We start from the raw sequence: 20343 nt of genomic DNA, 5'->3' as shown, positions 1-20343 counted from the left end.
CAGGTAGGTTCAAACCTGCCTCGTTGCCAATGTTATGTCCGTGTATAATCAGACACAGACTGCGGAGAATGGTACAAACGGTGTTTACTCAACGTGGTTCAGACTGCAACTGATCTGTACAGATTACTACTCAACGTTATATACAGGTGTGGTCACTGCCGGTACTACAGTATACATGAGCTGTAAAAAGTAGTTCCCCCCCTTAAAGGTACATTACAGAATCCACCTTGCTGTAGAAACATGCTGGACTCTCCAATTCATATAGTTCTATGCTTCAAAAAAAAGGGGACAGAAAAAATGTTTGGAAACATTCACTTTATTTAAAACTAATTTAGAAATCATGAGCAAACAGACAAGTAAGAACGAAGTTCTACTTGGGATGACTTGTGGAACAAGCACTGACCTGTTGCAGCTGAGGAGAGGGGGTGGAGTAGAATATTGTCTATTGAGGGCAGGGTTGAATGGAGGAGATTTGGAGAGCGATAGATGATCTGCATTGAAGAACATCTCAGAGCCTTTTACAAGAGGGAGAAAAGGACTGAGGAAGAATTGAAGGAATGTGGCAGAGTGACAGAAAGCACAGTAGAAAAATTAAGTTTTTATCGGCTTTTAGCATCAAGGGAGATAGCAAGCCAAATGAAAAAAGTTCCAGAGAGCATTGACGCATTGGTTGAAAGATAGGCCTCCAATGATGGAGCAGTAGAGTAGGGAACAAACATTAATCTAGAGTCAGAAGAACAGGGGCTATGGGCTGGGATATATTGGGTGATTTTGCAGTCTACTGAATAAGGTGGATGAGGCCATGGAGGGTTTTGCAAATAAGAAAAACGGTCTTGAAATCAATTCACTGGGACACAGGAAGCCAATGGAGTTGGGCAAGGACTGATGAGATCGCTGTACAGGAGTTTTTGCAGGAGTGGACACAGGCCAAAGCATTGAGAAGTTTGTGAAGGGTGGAGGCAGGGAAGCTGCACATGTACCAGATTTGTGAAGTTGATTGTTAAGGTGGTGAAGGCATGAGTGAGCATTTAAAAGGGGCAGAGGAGATGAAATAGGGGCATAAGCCGGCAATATCCAGAGTTGGAACGGACCATGTGGGGTTAAAATTTCAGCTGAGCGTCATACAGAGCACTGGATTTGAACACTACTGGATTTAACCTTTGCAGAGAGTCAAGAATTGATGGAGATGGAACCAAAGGCACGTAGGTTCTGACAGGAGCCAAAAGAGGCTGGCTGTAGTTTTGCTAACGTTGAGCAATAGGAATTTTCAGGAGTTGATATTGGACAAGCAGTGAGTTAGTACAGAATGTACACGTGGAAGCTGACCCTGTGCTTCTGGACAGGGGTGTAGCATGTAGGTTATGGATAGGAGAGGAACAAGACTTGAATGTGGAGCATACTGGAGGAGTCTGGAGGAGTGGATTAATGAGTGAATAGCTTTGTTTTGTTTCATGTTTTCTTACACTCATCTACTGGTCCATGACTCAGGAGACCGGCAGCTGTCATGTTTGCAGGCTTCTACCACAATATGTTTGGCAACAAGGAGGTGCATATATGTGAGCTGTGGTCACTTGTATGGGGAAACACCACAGAACCTCCTCATCTCATATTAAAGCTTTTATGGTACAAAAGCAAAATACTGCAGATGCTGGAAATCTGAAATAAAAACAGAAAATGCTGGAAATACTCAGCAGATCAGGCAGCATCTGTGGAGAGAGAAACAGTTAACGTTTCAGGATGATGACCTTTTGTCAAAGCTTTTATGGTGACTTACAATGAAATAAATTCAAGCTCATTTACTATCACTGTTTGGCATTCAAGAAAGATCAGAGCACCAGTGTCCAATCCCACCATGAACTCTTGTTCTGAGTTTTATTTTCATTCTGTCTGTAAATTCCTGTTTTTTATATACTGGAAATTATGCCAAACTCAAAACTCTACATTGGGTCTGGCTTTTGACTTTAGCTAGCCTCTTCAACTGTGCATATTGGGCATACAATGGTCCTATTTCAGCAGTCTGAGAGAATAAATATTTGTAAAATTGAAATATCACCCTGGTACTGTAGATGATTTTGTTGCCAGGGAAATAAATTGGAATATGTTTAACAGACATGAGAATAGTAGTGCCAGTGCATTATTATGGGAATAAAGTTAATTGCCAACATTATTAATTCATCACAACGAGGGGCACAATGAGAAATAAAAACACATCCTACCTTCCTAAGTAGTTTGACATGATAGAGTTCATTAATGCCAGTCAGTCACACATTAACAGATTTTAATCTTTCACTTCCATTTTTTAGTATTTTAATTATTATATTTATCAAACTGCTTTCTTTTTTTTTCAATTTTCTCTCCTGCTCTCATGAATGTGCCAATTCTTACTGGGATGTGGTCCTATCTGTGCCAATCTGCCCTCTAGTACCTCACCAAAGGGCCATTCTTCATGTGTGAGTCTCAGCGGACTGTCTGACCATAGACCACATCAGTCGAACCCATTCCTGTTCTTATTCAAGTTCTAACCCGACCCCAACCCACTCTCAGGAGGCGGGTCCCTCATTTAAATATTTTAATGAGGCTGCACGCCAAAAATGTTATCTCTACTCCAGCTTTAACACTGGCCTGCTGGGTTTTCAGGCCTTGGGAAACCCGGCACTGAAGGGAGGCGAGGACTGCTGGATGGAACGGGTTAGTGCCTTTCCAGCACTGCTTGTGGACCAGGAGGAACAGGAGTGCTTCCCCCCGGCCCACCAAGCTACTTTGTTAACCTCTCCAGCGATTGAAGTGCGATCCGCGGCCCTCCCGATGTCCTGCACGGTCCACAACCTCCTCCCATGAAATTTGGCAGGACCTGAGGGAAATTCATACTTGCAGGTCTCCCGACCATTGAGCTGTAACCCCCCCTCCACCACCGCACCCCCCCTCCACTCCCAGTCCCTCCCGCCTCCCTTTAAATATCGGAGCCATACAGTCACACTCAGACTTACACAACCATAGGGGTGCAAGATTTGAATGCATACACATGCTCACACACACACCCACATACGTTATAGCAAGGGTTGTTGGATAACAATTAGGAGCAGGAATCCTGGATGATTTACCTCCCTCTCCCAAGGAACACTAATGTGCATTAAGATCATCTTACCCAGTACAGACCACAAATTGAATCTGTGATCTTCTGCTCTATAGGGCATCGTTTACAAATTTGAACTCCTGACACAGAGTTCCACCTGGCAGGAATCTATGTTGGGAATTTGGATGCAGTAGTTAGGGGTTCTGAAGATTTTCCATTCCAATGGAAGGAAAATCCTGCATTGCCCCCTGACCTCCATGCCTGAATTCCCGATAAGTGTTCCTGGCTGGAAAATGAGTAAAATATACCAATATATGGTTTACTGGGCAGTACTTTTACCATTGGGAGAGCTATACATTGTGCTGTACTTTGCAGCCTCTGTAAACTTGAGCTCATCCAAAATTCTGCTGCCATATCCTAACTTGCAGCATGTCCCGTTCACCCTTCACCCCTGTGCTCGCTGACCTACACTGGGGCGCCAGGTCCAGCAACGCCTCAGTTTTAAAATTCTCGTCTTTGCTTTCAAATCCCTCCATGGCCTCACCCTTCCCTATCTCTTTAACCTCCTCCAATCCTGTAACCCTTCGAGATATCTGCGCTCCTCCAATTCTGGCACCTTGCGCATCCCCGATTTTAATCGCGCCACCATTTGCAGCTGTGTCTTCAGCTGCCTAGGTCCTAAGCTCTGGACTTCCCTCCCTAAACCTCTCCAACTCTCTACCTCTCTCTCCTCCTTTAAGACACTCCTTAGAACCTACCCCTTTGACAAGCTTTTGGTCACCTGTCCTAATATGTCATGTGGCTCGGTGTCAAACTTTCTTTGATGACGCCCCTGTAGAGCACCTTGGGGCGTTTTAATACATTAAAGGCGCTATATAATTGTTGTTGTTGTTTATTAGATCATCCCCTTGCCTGTGATTTGATCCATTATGACAATGCTCCACCATTATGACAACATAGAGATACCCTGAGATGAGCTTAAATGTTCTTGATCATGTGTGTTCCTGCGATATTAGAGCCCCTGCAGTGCAGTATTGAGGGAGTGCTGCAATGTCAGAGATGCTGTCTTTTGGATGAGATATTAAACCGAGGCCCTGTCTGCCCTCAGGTGCATGTAAAAGATCTGATGGCACTGTCTGAAGAAGAGCAGGGGGTGCTTGCCTCGTGTCCTGGCCAACATCTAATGCTCAACCAACACAACCAAAACACATTATCTGGTTATTTATTTAATATATTTTTATGAGATCTTGCTGTTTACAAATTGGCTGTCATGTCTGCCTATTAAAACAGTGAATACCCTTCAAAAGTACTTCTTTGGCTGTGAAGAAGCACTTTGGGATGTCCTGAAAGGCACTACATAAACCCTTCCTTCCTTCCTCTTCTTCACTCAAAAAGCACTTCCAAAACTAAAATTAGCTTTATAGAGGAACACCACATTGAGGGGAGTACTTTCAGTATGAAGAATTCCTTTTGTATTGTTCATTACTAAACTGCATACCTGTTAGGAGACATAACCATAGAAACAGGAGTAGGCCATTTAGCCCCTCGAGCCTGTTCCGCCATTCAATAATATCATGGCTGATCTGCGGCCTAACTCTATATCCCCACCTTTGCCCCATATCCCTTAATCTGTCAATCTCAGATTTAAAATTAACAAATCGACCCAGCATCAACTGCCGTTTGCAGAAGAGAGTTCCAAACTTCTACCACCCTTTGCGTGTAGAAGTGTTTCCTAACTTCACCCCTGAAAGGCCTGGCTCTAACTTTTAGGCTATGTCCCCTAGTCCTAGACTCCCCGACCAGCGGAAATAGTTTCTCTCTATCTACCCTATCAGTTCCCCTTAATATCTTGAAAACTTCTATCAAATCACCCCTTAACCTTCTAAATTCCAGGGAATACAATCCTAGTTTGTGTAATCTCTCCTCATAATTTAACTCTTAGGGGGAAAATTTGGGTGAGTAGCGCCACCTCTTAGCGCCTAAAGAGGCAGTCAGTGGCTGTAGCGCCACTGGCTGCACCTCCCGCGATATTCAGCAGGGGCGCTAATGGTGGCGTTAGACATTTGCGCTGCGCCGCCACCGATGACGTCATCAGTGTGCGCAGCGCCCCATTCACGCCCCGTTCGCGATATTTGGTAGTGAACGCCGCAGTTGCGCCGTTCGCTACCCGCGCCCGGTTCACGGGGCCTTACTGTGCCGGCAGAGGCGCAAGCTAAGGTGGAGGTGCGGGGTGGCCGTTTTTTTCGGCGGCCGCCTGCCAGCACCTCCGTCCCCGGCCTCTTGACCCCCCCCGCCCCCCCCCCCCCCGCGGCATTGCCGGCTGTTTCCCGAGAGCCCGGCACTTCTCCTTGGTGCCGGGCTCTTTTGCCAGCACTCGCGATCGGGGCTCGCGCTGTTGCAGGCCCCTCCCCCTTAACAGTGGGAGGAAGGCCTGCAGTACCGCAGCGTGCCATGCCGCAGCGTGTGGCGCTGCGGCACGTAGCGCTGCAAAATTCACTTTCAGCGCCCTAAGAGGGACACGGAGCGCCTCGAGCCGCGTCCCATCTCCCTCTCGGGGCACTTCAACTGAATTTGCGGCGATCGCTAATGTGGCGATCGCGGCGCAAATTCCAGCGCCCAGGCGAACATTGCGCCGCTTGGGCGCCTCAGGCCAATTTCTAGGCTTTAGAGTCCAGTCTCATTCTGGTAAATTTATGCTGCACTCCCTCCAAGGCCAATATATCCTTCCTAAGGTGTGGTGCCCAGAACTGCTCACAGTACTCCAGGTGTGGTCTAACCAGGGATTTGTATAGCTGTAGCATAACTTCTACCCCCTTGTATTCTAGACCTCTAGATATAAAGGACAGCATTCCATTAACCTTTTTGATTATTTTTTTGTACCTGTCCATGACATTTTAACAATCTATGTAAATGGACCCCTAAGTCTCTTTGAACCTCGACTTTCTAGCTTTTCACCATTTAGAAAGTACCCTGTTCTATCCTTTTTGGGTCCAAAGTGGATGACCTCACACTTGCCTATATTGAAACCCATTTGCCACAGTTTTACCCATTCGCTTAATCTATTAATAGCTCTTTGTAATTTTATTCTTCCATCTACACTGCTTACAAAGCCACCTATCTTTGGCAAACTTGGATATGTGGCTTTCTATCCTATCATCTAAGTCATTAATAAATACAGTGAATAGTTGAGGCTCCAACACAGATCCTTGCGGGACGCCACTAGTCACATCCTGCCAATTAGAGCACCTGCCCATTATCCCTAGTCACTGTCTCCTGCTTGATGACAGGGTGCCTGAAATGAGAAGAGTTTCATTCCTCAGCATGAGCATCCCTCACCACTAACCCTAATGAGCATTAAAAAAAGTGACAATTCACATTGGGTCCTTTATGGAATTTTGTTTTAGAGATAGAAAATTTCTCAAAAAGTGAATGCACCTTACAATATGAAATATTGTATTAATGCTTCAACAGAGAAGTTGATTATGTAAGCTTGGTCACAAATAAGAAATGATGTTGTGCTTCTGTGAAGCACCTTGGGATGTTTCTCCACTTTAAAGATGCTATATAACTGCAAGTTGTTGTTGCTGAATATGGTAAATATTTGATGTGTTTTGCTCTGAAGGTGATACCTGACCTGTTTTGTTTGTTGTGGTGTGTAGGAGAAAAGAATGAACCGGATGAGGAAGAACTGGTCAGTCTGAGTAAACGTCTAGTGGAGACTGCTGTGATTAAGGCTGTACAGCAGTACCTAGAGGAAACACAAACTAAAACAAAACAGAACACAAATGGGCAGAAAATCAGCTCAAAAACGTTTAATGACACTGATCCAAACAATGGCAACAAAAAATGAAAATGTTACATTTTAAAACACGTGTTTAGTGTGTGCAGAGAGTATTTTTATGAGTACACATGATCATTGTCTCGAACGTTCAATGTACCAAGGATGAGAAAGCTTGGGGGAAAATTTAATTGAATGGAAATAATCAAGACCTTCACAATTTATTCTTCCAAGGTTCTCCAATGCAACTACTGAAGGAAAGAGTGGCCTTCTACTAAATGCTTGTGTTTGGACCTCAAATGTGACAAAAGGGTCTCAAGTATCTGAAAATGTTGATTTGATTCTTCTTCATGGCAACAATTTCATTGATTTAATTTGTATAACTGCTATTTTTTTTAATTGTAGCAGCAAAGGTCGTGAAACACAATAGAACAGAATAAATGTAAAATGATTGAAGATAGTCCACATGGAAAACTGTTTGAGCTCTTGCAACAGACTATGCAGATTTATTCATTTCACAAAATTAAGTTATATGTAAGCTGAATCGGCTTGTGCGCATGGATGCTACAAGTACTTATTTATAATGCTGGTTGTGCTAGTGACACAGTGTACATTTCTTTTACATTTTTTAATTTGAATCATAAATAGAATTAAATCAGCTTTTGTTAAATGAAACACATTTTTATCTTTTTTTCTTCAGGGAAAAAGCGTGATTCAGACGTAATTAGGAATGCTCTACAGAAAGAAACCATTACAGTACTGTGCAAACTTAATCAGATAAGAGAACTATTGTCGCATCCAGGGACACAAATCAGAATTCAGAGGGAAATGGCTGTAAAAAATACTGCACTGAAGCAGTGATAAGCAGGAGGAGCTAATTGTCAACATTGGTTCTTATGGCTTGTAAAATGGAAAATAAATACAGTAATAAAACCTCAGAGGAAATGAGGATTGAGGTCACTTACAATTAAACATGTTTTACATAATCGTTATTTTGCATGTCAGCTACTTCAATTGAAAAGTTTAAAGTTCAGTAATGCTTTATTGACATTCAGTCATATGAATAGTATAGTTCCTAATACATTTTCAATACATTTATATAATATAGATATATAAAATATATATCTATATATCAGTATATATATAAAAAATATATATAAAAACATTGATTTTATTGTTGCAAAAATTATTAACTTGAATGTTTCAATTCCCATTGGTGAACAGATGCAAATTAATTTTCTACTGTCAGTGAGAGATTACCTGAGAAAAGTAGCATTTTGTTTTGTGTGACCTAAACAAATAAAGCCAGCATAGTTATTTGGAAAGGAAACTGTTCTTAAGAGTATTCATTTCATTTGCATTTGTTTCAGACTAATTTGCATAGGTACATTAGTATGGCTCCTGATTAAATCAATAGATATGAAATCTTTAACTCATTATATATGATCTGTATCGGCAAGCTGTACTGGTGTGCAGTCTATTAAATTTCCAGCAATGAGTTACAAATGCTTTTTGGCATTGAGTCTGCATGAAATTTGTTATTTGCCTCATCTGTATTTGCTCAACAGTCAGTAGATTTTAACCTAACGAGCTTAAAAGCTGTTCTCACAGTTTAGGACACAGGGCACCTATCAGTTTAGGGCACCTATCAGTTTAGGGCACCTATCAGATCATGCAAATACCAAAAAGGATATTCAGAGCCACCCGCAGATACTAACAGTCAAACTGGAATCTTCGGTCTTAATGTATTAAATGTCAACATTTGACCATTCATATTACTTCCTATACCAAAAAGAGTTAATTTTAATTGCAGCTCATTTTGTCCTTTGTTAATATCTATTTCACAGTTATTCTTAGCTAATATCATTTTATATTTCTTATATGCTGCAATTTTTGAATATTGATGTTAAACAGTTATAAATGTTGATTGGTCTACTCCAAAACTGCCATTAGCCAAATTATTATGCTGATATTTAAAAAGAAAATAGTTGTGTAGGGTTGGATTAAACTACTGTTTGAATTCATGAGACACCTGGGGCTCACTTTTAATAGCCCTTTGGAGGCGGGTCGGCAGCAAAAATCAGAAAAAATAGCTTCAGGCTGCCAACCCGCCTCCATCCCGCCCCCACGTGATTTTCGTGAGTGTCGGGTCAGCCGCTTCCAAACTGACCTGACGGGAACCGGTGGGACAGGTAGTTAAGGCAGTTAAGAGCCTGTTAACTGCCTTGCTAATCCTATTTTTATAGTGGTTTCCCATTTTCGTGCTTCTGGCTCCTGTTTCCCGTCTTGTCAGAAACACACCAGCATGGTCCCTTTAAGGAAACCGGCAGATGACGCGTCATCAAATGACGTCATCAGACCTGCTTCCTGTTAATTGGCCAGTCAAGGCCAATCAAGGGAAAATCACGTCTGCAGAGCGGAGGCAGCTGGGGGCGGACCCGTAAACCAGCTGACCCACTCCCATCCCGCCTCCAGAACTAAATTCGCGGCCTCGTGTTCCAATGGGCCTTTGAACTCCAATTTAATTTCCAAGAGACAGCAATGCATTGACTGTCCGTTTCCTGGTCAGAGCCTTAGGGAAGAGTTTTACATGTGATCAGTGCGAATAAATATCTTTTTGGGAGCAGTAAATAATTCAGAATGGCAAAAATATAATTTAGCAATATGGTCAAAACATTATTAATTTACTTTCACTACAAGTTATTTTCTACTGCCACTTTAGAGTCAATTTGCTTAAACCAAGGGAATAATGATTTAAAGTGCCTGAGGTAAATACATAAATCAACTGGTTTATGGATTTCTATATTGCTGTGAATGCATAGAAACTGGCCTAGGTAAGCTAGCTGAGCATTTCAGGGTGGGAAGAGGCACTAAACAAACACCTTGAATCAAATGCACATGACTGATTTTCATAGATATTAAGAGGAAAGATTATGTTGGCAACATCATAATTCAAGTAATGTTCAAGTGAGGATTTTATTTTTCATTCTTTTTGTGGCTTTGTCATTGATGAGCACATAGCATTCTTTTCTCAAATTATATCACTAAATAAAAGAAACATTGTATGTGTTATATATATTTTAAACAAAATGATTCAAATTGAAGCCAAGTAAAGAAAGAAAGTATTGGTGGTCAAATTCATATAGTAAGATTAATTTTTAAATGTTATTATAAGTTTGTGATGTGATTATTGATGTCAGCTAATGGTTTTTAAGTATGATTGTAAATTGTTTTAAAATAAAAAATATATTGTATTATCATTTGGTTTGCATATCATTTACTGGATTGTCAGTGTGGCTGAATAATTTTTAAACAGGATATGCCAAATAATAATTGTTGAACTTGTTTTTAAAATATGAGCTGGTATTTAAAGATGTGATTGGTTATTATATAGAAAATTTTTCAATATGCTTATAGGATTGGGTCTCCTCTAAACTTCAAACACAGCCTTTTGATATTTCGATGATACTTTTGGTGCTTCATTCTGCTGTGCATTATTCTTGCTTTGCTGTTCTGTACCCTCACATTGTAAATAATATGTTGATTCTCATGTTGTCTTATATTGTTTTCTTTGTGCTACTTATACATTTTTGCAAACTTGCATAACATTGCTCAAAATTATATTTGCACAATTAGATAACAAAATCAGAAATAATCTGTTGTGTGTTTAAAGAAATAATGGATTCCTGTTTATAGTAACAGAAAGTGGTTTGTCGGACTCTATCCGTCTACTGCTAAAACAATTCAACAGATAAACAACAACTTCATAGTTGATATTCGCTGACAATTTGGAATGTGTGAAAATCCAGTAACTTAACTAGTTTTGAATTGTATACCCAATCAAATAAATGGAATAAGATCCCAGAATAAGAACATCCACTATAAGCCCACTGACTCCCACAGCTACCTGGACTACACTCCCTCCCAACCCGCTTCCTGTAAGGACTCTACTCCATTATCCCAGTTTCTCCGTCTTCCCCTCCCCTTTCAGCATTCTGAAGGGACCGCTCCCTCCGCAACACCCTGGTCCACTCCTCAGCCACCCCCAATAGCCTCTCCCCTCCCCACGGCACCTTCCCGTGCAAGCGCAGGAAATGCAACACATGCCCTTTTACCTCCTCCCTTCCCACTGTCCAGGGCCCAAACACTCCTTCCAGGTGAAACAGCGATTTACTTGTACTTCTTGCAATCTAGTATACTGTATTCGCTGCTCACGATGCGGTCTCTTCTACATTGGGGAGACCAAACGCAGATTGGGTGACCGCTTTGCGGAACACCTCCGTTCAGTCCGTAAGGGGGACTCCAAGCTTTCGGTCGCCTGTCACTTTAATTCACTGCTCCACTCCCACTCAGACCTCACCATCCTCGGCCTCTTACATTGTTCCAATGAAGCTCAACGTAAGCTCGAGGAACAGCACCTCATCTTTCGATTAGGCACTTTACAGCCTTCTGGACTCAACATTGAGTTCAACAATTTCAGACTATAACCCCTGCCCCTATTTTTTCAGGCGGCAGCTGTTGATGATTCTGCCGTCCCCATTTACAACATTTAACCACTCCTGCCTTCCATCCTTGGACTTTCAGAAGGCTTTCGATAAGGTCCCACATAAGAGATTAGTGTGTAAAGTTAAGGCACATGGGATTGGGGGCAAGGTATTGATTTGGATAGAGAACTGGCTGGCAGATAGAAAGCAAAGAGTTGGAATAAACGGCTCTTTTTCCCAGTGACAGGCAGTGACGAGTGGGGTACCGCAGGGATCAGCCCTTGGACCCCAGCTATTCACAATATATATATTAATTAATGATCTAGACGAGGGAACTAGATGTAATATCTCCAAGTTTGCAGACGACACAAAGCTGGGTGGGCGTGTGTGCTGTGAGGAGGATGCTGAGAAACTCCAGTATGATTTGGACAGGTTGGGTGATTGGGCAGAAGCATGGTAGATGCAATATAACGTGGATAAATGCGAGGTTATCCACTTTGGTGTCAAAAACAGGAAGGCAGATTATTATCTGAATGGCAATAGATTGGGAGAAGGGGAAGTGCAACGAGACCTGGGTGTCCTTGTGCACCAGTCGCTGAAAGTAAGCATGCAGGTGCAGCAGGCGGTTAAGAAGGCAAATGGTATGTTGGCCTTCATAGCGAGAGGGTTTGAGTATAGGAACAAGGATGTCTTGCTGCAGTTGTACAGGGCCTTGCTGAGACCACATCTTGAGTATTGTGTGCAGTTTTGGTCGCCTTATCTGAGGAAGGATATTCTTGCCATGGAGGGAGTGGAGCGAAGATTCACCAGACTGATACCTGGGATGGCAGGAATGACGTATGAGGGGAGATTGGGTCGATTGGGCTTATACTCGCTGGAGTTTAGAAGAATGAGAGGAGATCTCATTGAAACTTATAAAATTCTAACAGGACTAGACAGACTAGATGCAGGAAGGATGTTCCTGATGGTCGGGGAGTCCAGAACCAGTCTAAGGATAAGGGGTAAGCTATTTAGGACAGAGATGAGGAGGAATTTCTTCACCCAGAGAGTGGTGAACCTGTGGAATTCTCTACCACAGAAGGCAGTGGAGGCCAATTCATTAAATATATTCAAGAAGGAGTTGGATATATTTCTTAAGGCTAAAGGGATCAAGGGATATGGGGAGAAAGCCGGGACAGGGTACTGAATTTGGATGATCAGCTATGATCTCGTTGAATGGCGGAGCAAGCTCGAGGGGCCGAATGGCCTACTCCTGCTCCTATCTTCTATGTTTCTATGTATCCTATCACAGACCTTCCCTTTTGTTCTTTCCTCCCCCCCCCCCCCCCTGCTTTCCCTGCCTCTGCACTGCTTAAAATCTGTTACATCTCTTTTTCCAGTTCTGATGAATGGTCACAGACCTGAAACGTTAACTCTGGGCGCGCTCTTGCCAGCCCAGGGGAGGCGGGACTGCCGGGAAAATGGCAGAATCTGGGGGCAGGTGCTCAACCCGCCTCCATGCCATCTTGCCAGGAGGCTGGTAGCCGACCCGCGCCAAGTCCCATCACCTTGGAGGCGGGAAGGGGATTAGTGCCACTTATCTGCCTGTTAACGGGCAGATAAGAGGATATTCCCCATTTTGCCCAAATAAGTGCAGGCTTCCCAAAGGCTCCAAACCCCGCCAGGGTCACAGAGTCGAGCAGTGGGTCTGCGGAGATCAGAGGGGTGCAAAAGTGCGCTGTGAAGGTAAGTGATGGGTGCAAGTGTGGAGAGGCGAGTATCTGAGGTAAGTGGAAAGTTTACTTACCTTTGTTTCTTCCTGCAGGCTTCAAGAGTTGGGTATGCGGAGAGTCTTTCACCTCCACGGCAGAGATGACAGATGACTGTTACATTCTCCAATGCAGCAACCATCTAATTTCTACGAAATAAAGAGGTTTGATGAGGTCTTGAATTCAAGAACTCGTCAAACTACAGAGAATGTCACTGTTTGAAAGCTTCACAGAGCTGTCAAACAATGACAATTCATCTGTCAAAAATTTTTGACAGATGAAACATCATACGTTGACGTTCTCTGTCACCAGCTTTCCCTTAATTGGCCTGCTAAGCCTGCAGGGCCGGCTTAACAAGGTCAATCAAGGGAAAATAGCGTGGGTTGGCCAGAAGTTGATGGAGGTGGGACTGAAACCCGACAAGTGGGAGTCCCGCCTCCAAAAGCTCCCCATTGGCAAAATCCAGCCCTCTGTTTCCCTCTCCATGGATGCTGCCTGACCTACTGAGTGTTTGCAGCATTTTCTGTTGTTATTTCAGATTTCCAGCATCCGCAGTATTTTGCTATTGTATAAGAACCAAGTTGTCTGATTGCATAACTTGAATTTAAAACAATTTGAATTTATGTAATAGTTTTAACATAGTAAAGCATCCCAAGTTGCTTCACAGGCGAGAATGGACACCAAACAAAAGTTAGGAAAGCTGACCGGAGGAGTAGTCAGAAGATAGCGAAAAAAGGAACAAGGTGGAGGGTTTTAGGAAGAGAATTACAGTATGAAAGGCTGTGATGAACACACTGTCACCAGTGGTGTAGCAACTGGAGGAGGTGAATTCATAGTATTGCGAGGTGTAGGAAAGAAGGTTACAAAGGTAGGGTATGGCTCGGCCACGTTGGGAATGTAAACAAAGAGAAGAATTTTGATGTCAGTTCCCTGAGGGGTGGGAAGCCAGTGGAGGTCGGTGAGGCAAAAGGTGATAGGCAAACGATACTTTGTATGGAATAGTATGTGAGTAAAGGAGTTTTAGATAAGTTAGAGTTTATGAAGTGTTAAGCTTAGGAAGAAGAGCACTAGAGAAGTTTGCCTTGCAATGCCTAAGGCATGAATAAGAGTTTCACTGCCTGTGGGGTGAAGTGGAGATGAAAGTGGACAATATTTTGAGAGTTGGAAATTAGACTGTCCCAATGCTTGATAGAATAGCTTAGCTCAAGGTCAAACAAGATGCTGAGGTTGCACACCTAAGTGAGCAGTCGGGGCTGTCTAATTGGGGATGGGGAGATAGGGAAACTCTTTACAGCCAAATAAAGAGTTAGAAGGTAAAATTGTAAAAAGGCCAATTTTAACATTCATACATTTCTTGCTGGTAAGAAAACAAGTTAGAGTCTAATGGAGTGATCCAAATATTAACCTTTAACAAGTTGACTGATCTGCATTTTTTTTTAAAAAGTTATTTTGAGTTGACAATGAATATATTCATATAACTAGACTGAAAGCTTTGAGGTTATTAGTATGTGTGGTCACATGCTGTCTCAGATCAAGAGATCAAAAGGATTTTTTGGGCTCTAATCCAAAAGAGCGATCCTGCCCAGCCCTGGTTTTGAGCAGAAAGAAATCACAACTTGTACAATAGGCCCACCTCCAGCTAGTTGCATCTAAAACCAATGAACAGCCTTGTGGCCTTGACCCTTTTCTCATGTCTACTTATGGTACAATGACATATGTGGCAAGCTCACTTCCTTATCTGTCACTTGACTGCTAGTCAATCAGTGCAGAACAGGTGGAATTGAGAGCATTTTACAATAAAAATACTATTTTTTTAAAAGATCCAATCAGTTCATTTGGAGACTTGTATTTTATACACTGTGATGTCAGGACACATATTGATGTTTTTCTGTCTTTTTGTACCTTTAAATCCCTGTTGCTCTTAATTAGCAACCGCCTGCTCAACTAGACAGCCTACTTGACATGGCATATCAGCCATCAGAAGCAGGTTAAGTTTAAAAATTGATGCTGAACCATCTGAAATAAAAGATTGCTCAAGTGTATGGACTGCTTGGTTTTCAATTTGTACCTACAGAAATAGCACAGCCCATAATCCGCTTCAGATTGTAACCAAAACCAACATCAATGAATATTATATGCATTTTGATAGAGTAGACACAGAGGCCTCGATTTTAACTCGGCTGCGGGCTATTGCTGTGTTCCCCGAATTTCGTGTTTCCCACGCGAATCTAAATAGATGTGGGAGATTGATGCAATTTTAACTCAATTGGCCAATTGATTTCCAATGTGTGGGAAGCCTTTGTAAATGGGTTTCTCATGACTGAAAGTCCCCTCCGATGACGTCATCATTGATGCTGCATTTAAGGTCCACAGCAAGCCTTGCTTCTTCTGCAGACTGCCAAGCTTTCTCCATTTGATGGCACAGGAACCTGCAGGAACAATGGCCAGCGGGAGGCCAAGAGCAGCTCCTAAGTTTGACGAGGCAGCACTACAGGCATTGGTGGATGGGGCTAGGGCCCACAGGGAGGTCCTGTTCCCTTCATCAGGGAGGAAGATGCCTCCCAGTCAGACCAAGGCTGTGTGGATACAGGTGGCTGGGGAGGTCAACTCCTTGGGGGTCACACGGCGCACCTGGATACAGTGCAGGAAAAGATTCCATGACCTTCAACGCACTGGAAAAGTAAGTATGAAGTTCCCATCACCCTCAATCTGATCCCCATTGCCTTTCATCACCAGCACTCAACTTTAGCAATCTCTTCCTCCACATCCCACTTGACACTCACATCCATGCACCCTTACACATTCCCTCTCTATGCTCACAACCACATAACTATTCCACCATGCAGCCCTCACACTCCCTATCACTTTGATGCTTTGAACACAACTGACAACACACAGGGAGGGCCCTTGGTCTTGCAACCTCACTCCATCTTAGAAGGAGACAAAGTATCTATGCTATGCAATCTCTACACTCACTCCTTCATTCTCACTCAACCTCCACTTGTCTCCCTCATTGCAGGAAAAGAGAGCTCACAACAGGAGAGAGTGAGCCAGGACAGGAGGAGGGCCACCCTCATTAGCCCAGCTCACCCCCTGGGAGGAAGCCGTCTTGGAAATTGTCGGGGTTGAAAAAGATGCGCCATTGGGGATGGACAGACGGGTGCATCACAGCAAGCTGGTGACAGAATAGTTTTCCATCTCATTGACATTGCATGAGTCACTGATAATGATTCTGAAGCTATAACAGATGGACTTATGATCATCTGCAATATGCAATGTGCATGTAACCTTGACCTCACATCTCTAACTCTTCCCTTTATTCCCCCACAGGACCATCGAGAGCCCCCGTCCCCACTGTCCAGGAGGAAGAGCCTGAGCTTCCAGACTCCTCAGAGGAATCTGCAACCTCTGAGGGCGCAGCATCAGCAGAAATAAGCGCACCCAGCACCAGCGCAGACACTCGCACCTCAGTGGAACCTTCGTGACATAGAGTAGTGTTGTCACCTGGTGTATCACAGCTCACAAGTGAGCATCAGCAGATTGTAGAGATAGGGACAGCAGTGGAGAGTCCTCGTCAGAGGGCGCAGGACTCTGCCAGCTCGGCTCAGCTGCATGTCAACCCACTGCCTCTGGGTCCATCCATAAGCTCAGAGGTGATGGAACTCCATGCACAGATGCAGGAGTCTCTGGCAGGTTTTGTCTCTAGGGTCGCTGCGAGTGTGGAGCGAATGGAGGAGTCCATAGCGAACATGAGCAGAGCCTTTGTGGAGTCATTGGCGCATGAACGCATCAACATAGAAAGGATGGCTACGGTAGAGGAGAGGAGAGCTACGGCCATGGAGGAGGTTAGTCGCCAGGGTATAGAAAACATGGTGAATGTTCAGAATAGAATGACATCTCTTGAGGAGCGATGGGCATCTATTGAACATAGAAACCAGACCTTCATGGAAGTCCTTCTGAGTAGGACTGCCATTGCAGATATGGGTCCCTATGGCCCCCCTGATGTGCAGCAAGGTGCTCTCCAGCCACTTGCTGGCGCGGAGGGGGAGCTGACCCATGAGAGGGTGGTTGGTGGCAGACCTCAAGGAAGTGGGGGTTTCTCTCGAGGCGCTCACACTTCCATGCCACTGCAGAGCCCTCGGTCAGAACCCCACCGGAGTCCACACCCAAGTGAGATAGACGTCTCAACCCCTGCACAGCCGCAGGAGCAGCAGACTGTTGACGAGCCGTCACAGGCTCACCACCCCAGAGGACGCCCGCCAAAGGTGTCGAGACAGGAGCAGCAGGAAAGTGAGCAAGGGGCCTCCACATCTGCTGAAGCCACAGGGGAACCAAGACGTAGGAGCACGCGTAAGAGGAAAATAAAGCACAAGTAGTCACAAGGGTAGTCACTTGGGTGAAATTTTATGTATTAAAAAAAAGCCATCAGATGAATTCTGTCAATAAAAAGTCTGATGGCTACTGCTGTATTTGTGGCGTATGTCATTTGGCGAATGGGACTTTCACATTGAGGGCTCAGGATTACTTGCAATTGTCAGTATGCTGGACAAATAGCTATGAATCCGCAGGGTCTTGGCCATTGTCGATGCTCAGGTAAGAAGCTGCGAGGCAAAAGTGCTTGATTGGCTAGGCTAAGCAAATCTGGCCAGGATGAGTGCGTTCCTTGCATCCTGGGCAGCAATGTTCTGGTGTAATGCTGCCGCTGGTTGTTGGTCCTCTGCAGGATGGTCGTTTTCGCCCTCCTCATCCTCACCCTCATCATCATCATCTGAGGAGGGTATGTGAGGAGCCACTTGGTCCTCCGGAATCTGCAAGCCACGATGCTGTGCCATGTTGTGAAGTGCACAGCAAACCACGACGATTCTGGAGAGTACTGTAGGGCTTCACCTGATCTATACAGGCATCTGAAGCGCATCTTCAACAAACTGATGGTTTGCTCGATAATGGATCTGGTGGAAATGTGGCTGGAGTTGTAGCGCTCCTCAGCTTCGTTGGCTGGCCTCCTCAACGGCGTCATTAGCCAAGTCCTCAGGGGATAGCCCTTGTCTCCAAGTAGCCATCCATGAAGTTGGTCTGGCGGCCTGAATAGCGGAGGCACACTAGACTGGCGCAATATGAAGGAGTCATAGACTTAGACATAGACATAGAAGATAGGAGCAGGAGTAGGCCATTCGGCCCCTCGAGCCTGCTCCGCCATTCAATGTGATCATGGCTGATCATCCAAATTCAGTACCCGGTCCCTGCTTTCTCCCCATACCCCTTGATCCCTTTAGCCTTAAGAAATATATCCAACTCCTTCTTGAATATATTTAATGAATTGGCCTCCACTGCCTTCTGTGGTAGAGAATTCCACAGGTTCACCACTCTCTGGGTGAAGAAATTCCTCCTCATTTCTGTCCTAAATGGCATACCCCTTATCCTTAGACTGTGACCCCTGGTTCTGGACTCCCCGACCATCGGGAACATCCTTCCTGCATCTAGTCTGTCCGGTCCTGTCAGAATTTTATAAGTTTCAATGAGATCCCCTCTCATTCTTCTAAACTCCAGCGAGTACAAGCCCAATCGACCCAATCTCTCCTCATACGTCATTCCTGCCATCCCAGGTATCAGCCTGATGAATCTTCGCTGAACTTCCATGGCAAGAATATCCTTCCTCAGATAAGGCGACCAAAACTGCACACAATACTCAAGATGTGGTCTCAGCAAGGCCCTGTACAACTGCAGCAAGACATCCTTGTTCCTGTACTCAAAGTCATGGCAACTGCCAGGGTACATGGCACAAACATGCAAAATTTCCTTCCTGTGGTCACACACCAGCTGAACGTTAAGGGAGTGGAAGCCCTTGCGGTTGACAAAAATACCTGGATTGCGATGGGGTGCCCTAAGGGCCACATGTGTGCAGTCAACGACGCCCTGCACCCTTGGAAAGTCTGCCAGATGAGCTAATCCAACCGCTCGCGCCTTGACACTTGCGCGATCCTTGGTGAAATGGATGTGATTGTGCGCGAGGGCAAAGAGGGCATTGGTTACCTGCGTGATGCAAGTGTGTGCGGCCGCCTGGGAGATGCCACTGATGTCTGCTGATGATCCCTGGAATGAGCCTGAGGCAAAAAAGTTGAGTGCGGTGGTGACTTTGACGGCCACTGGCAATGCGTGTCCACCTGGTCCTCTGGGCTCCAGGTCTTGCTGCACCATTGCGCAGATGTCAGTCACTACCTCTCGCGAAAGTCGGAGCCGCCTTTGGCACTGCTGCTCAGTCATGTTGAGGTAGCTGACCCTGTGTCTGTAGACCCTGTTTGAGGGGTATCTCCTGCGCCAACGGGCTTCCAGGCGCTGGCCCCTTCTGGCCTGTGCTGCCTCAGGTGGGTGAGCAGCAGCCTATCGCTCCTGCTGTTGCTGCTGTTGTTTCTGGTTCTGCTGCTGCCGTGCCTGGTGCTCGAGCTCCTCTAATGCCCAGAAGGGAAGGAAAAAAATGGCTCCCATGCTTCTGGCATATGCCTCCATTGAGGAAGCGCTGAGTGAAGGTGGCGAGAGGGGTTTCCCAGGAGTTCACACTGGAGATGTGTGTGAGGCTCCAACCTTCCACAGGTGTGGTTAAGCCTGGTAAAAGTTGCCCCAGGCCTGAGACAAAATCCTGCCACCTGCAAATGATGGCTGATCAAATCTCCTCTTTAATGGTTGACCTGCAGCTGATAGTCAGCAAGCCAGTAGTGCTCCCGCCAGGTTTCACAGGCGTGATTCCCGCCAGGCGTGTTTTACGTGGGAAAAGGGTTAAAAGTTCAAGAGACTGTTAAAATGGCATTATAGAGGCCATTTAGTGGTGATTAAGGGCCTTAAAAACCAGTCCCACCTGTTGGATGCGGGACGGATTCAGCACCATCAGACACGCCTGAGTAAAAATGGCTCGGAGTCGGGAACCAGGCGGGGGGGGTCTCGCCCGCCAGTTTTTGCGATTTTAACCCCCCGCACGCCTCCAAGCCCACCTCCACAGCTCAGTTAAAATCGAGGCCCGAGAGTGTTTCCACTTGTGGGGAAGAGCAAAACTAGAGGCCATCTTAATTTTCACATTAACATATTAAGAATCTTTTTTTCTTTTCAGTTAAATGAGCACTCAGTGTTAATGAGGTAAAACATTGTTTCTCAGGTAAGTTTGAGTTTTTCTGGCTGGACTGTGTGTGAGAGCGAGAGCAACAATGAGAAAGAAAGAGTGTGATCTGGCACGTCACTCTCACCGAAACTTAAGCCCACCAAGCGCATTCC

The 20343-nt window shown here is 44.8% G+C and overlaps 1 protein-coding gene across 6 annotated transcripts in view; it reads left to right on the top strand.

Moving 5' to 3' along the window:
• akap7 (A kinase (PRKA) anchor protein 7) overlaps positions 1-10111 on the top strand; it is a 209997-nt gene extending 199886 nt beyond the window's left edge. For 3 of the 6 annotated variants that reach the window (XM_085997139.1, XM_085997132.1, XM_085997130.1), the window contains one exon: positions 6733-7523. In XM_085997139.1, the coding sequence (XP_085853265.1) occupies positions 6733-6923 (191 nt within the window). In that variant the 3' untranslated portion in view covers positions 6924-7523. Of the gene's footprint in view, positions 1-6732; positions 7524-7551 lie in introns of those variants that run through there. The other 3 variants (XM_085997133.1, XM_085997131.1, XM_085997134.1) reach the window with 2 other exon arrangements.
• Positions 10112-20343: the final 10232 nt, after the last annotated feature.

Source organism: Somniosus microcephalus, chromosome 9 (assembly GCF_052327205.1).
Source record: "Somniosus microcephalus isolate GS21.2 chromosome 9, FLI_Smic_1.0, whole genome shotgun sequence".
Lineage (NCBI taxonomy): Eukaryota > Metazoa > Chordata > Chondrichthyes > Squaliformes > Somniosidae > Somniosus > Somniosus microcephalus.
Note: the sequence above shows the minus strand (reverse complement) of the source record. Positions and strands in the feature narration are given on the sequence as shown.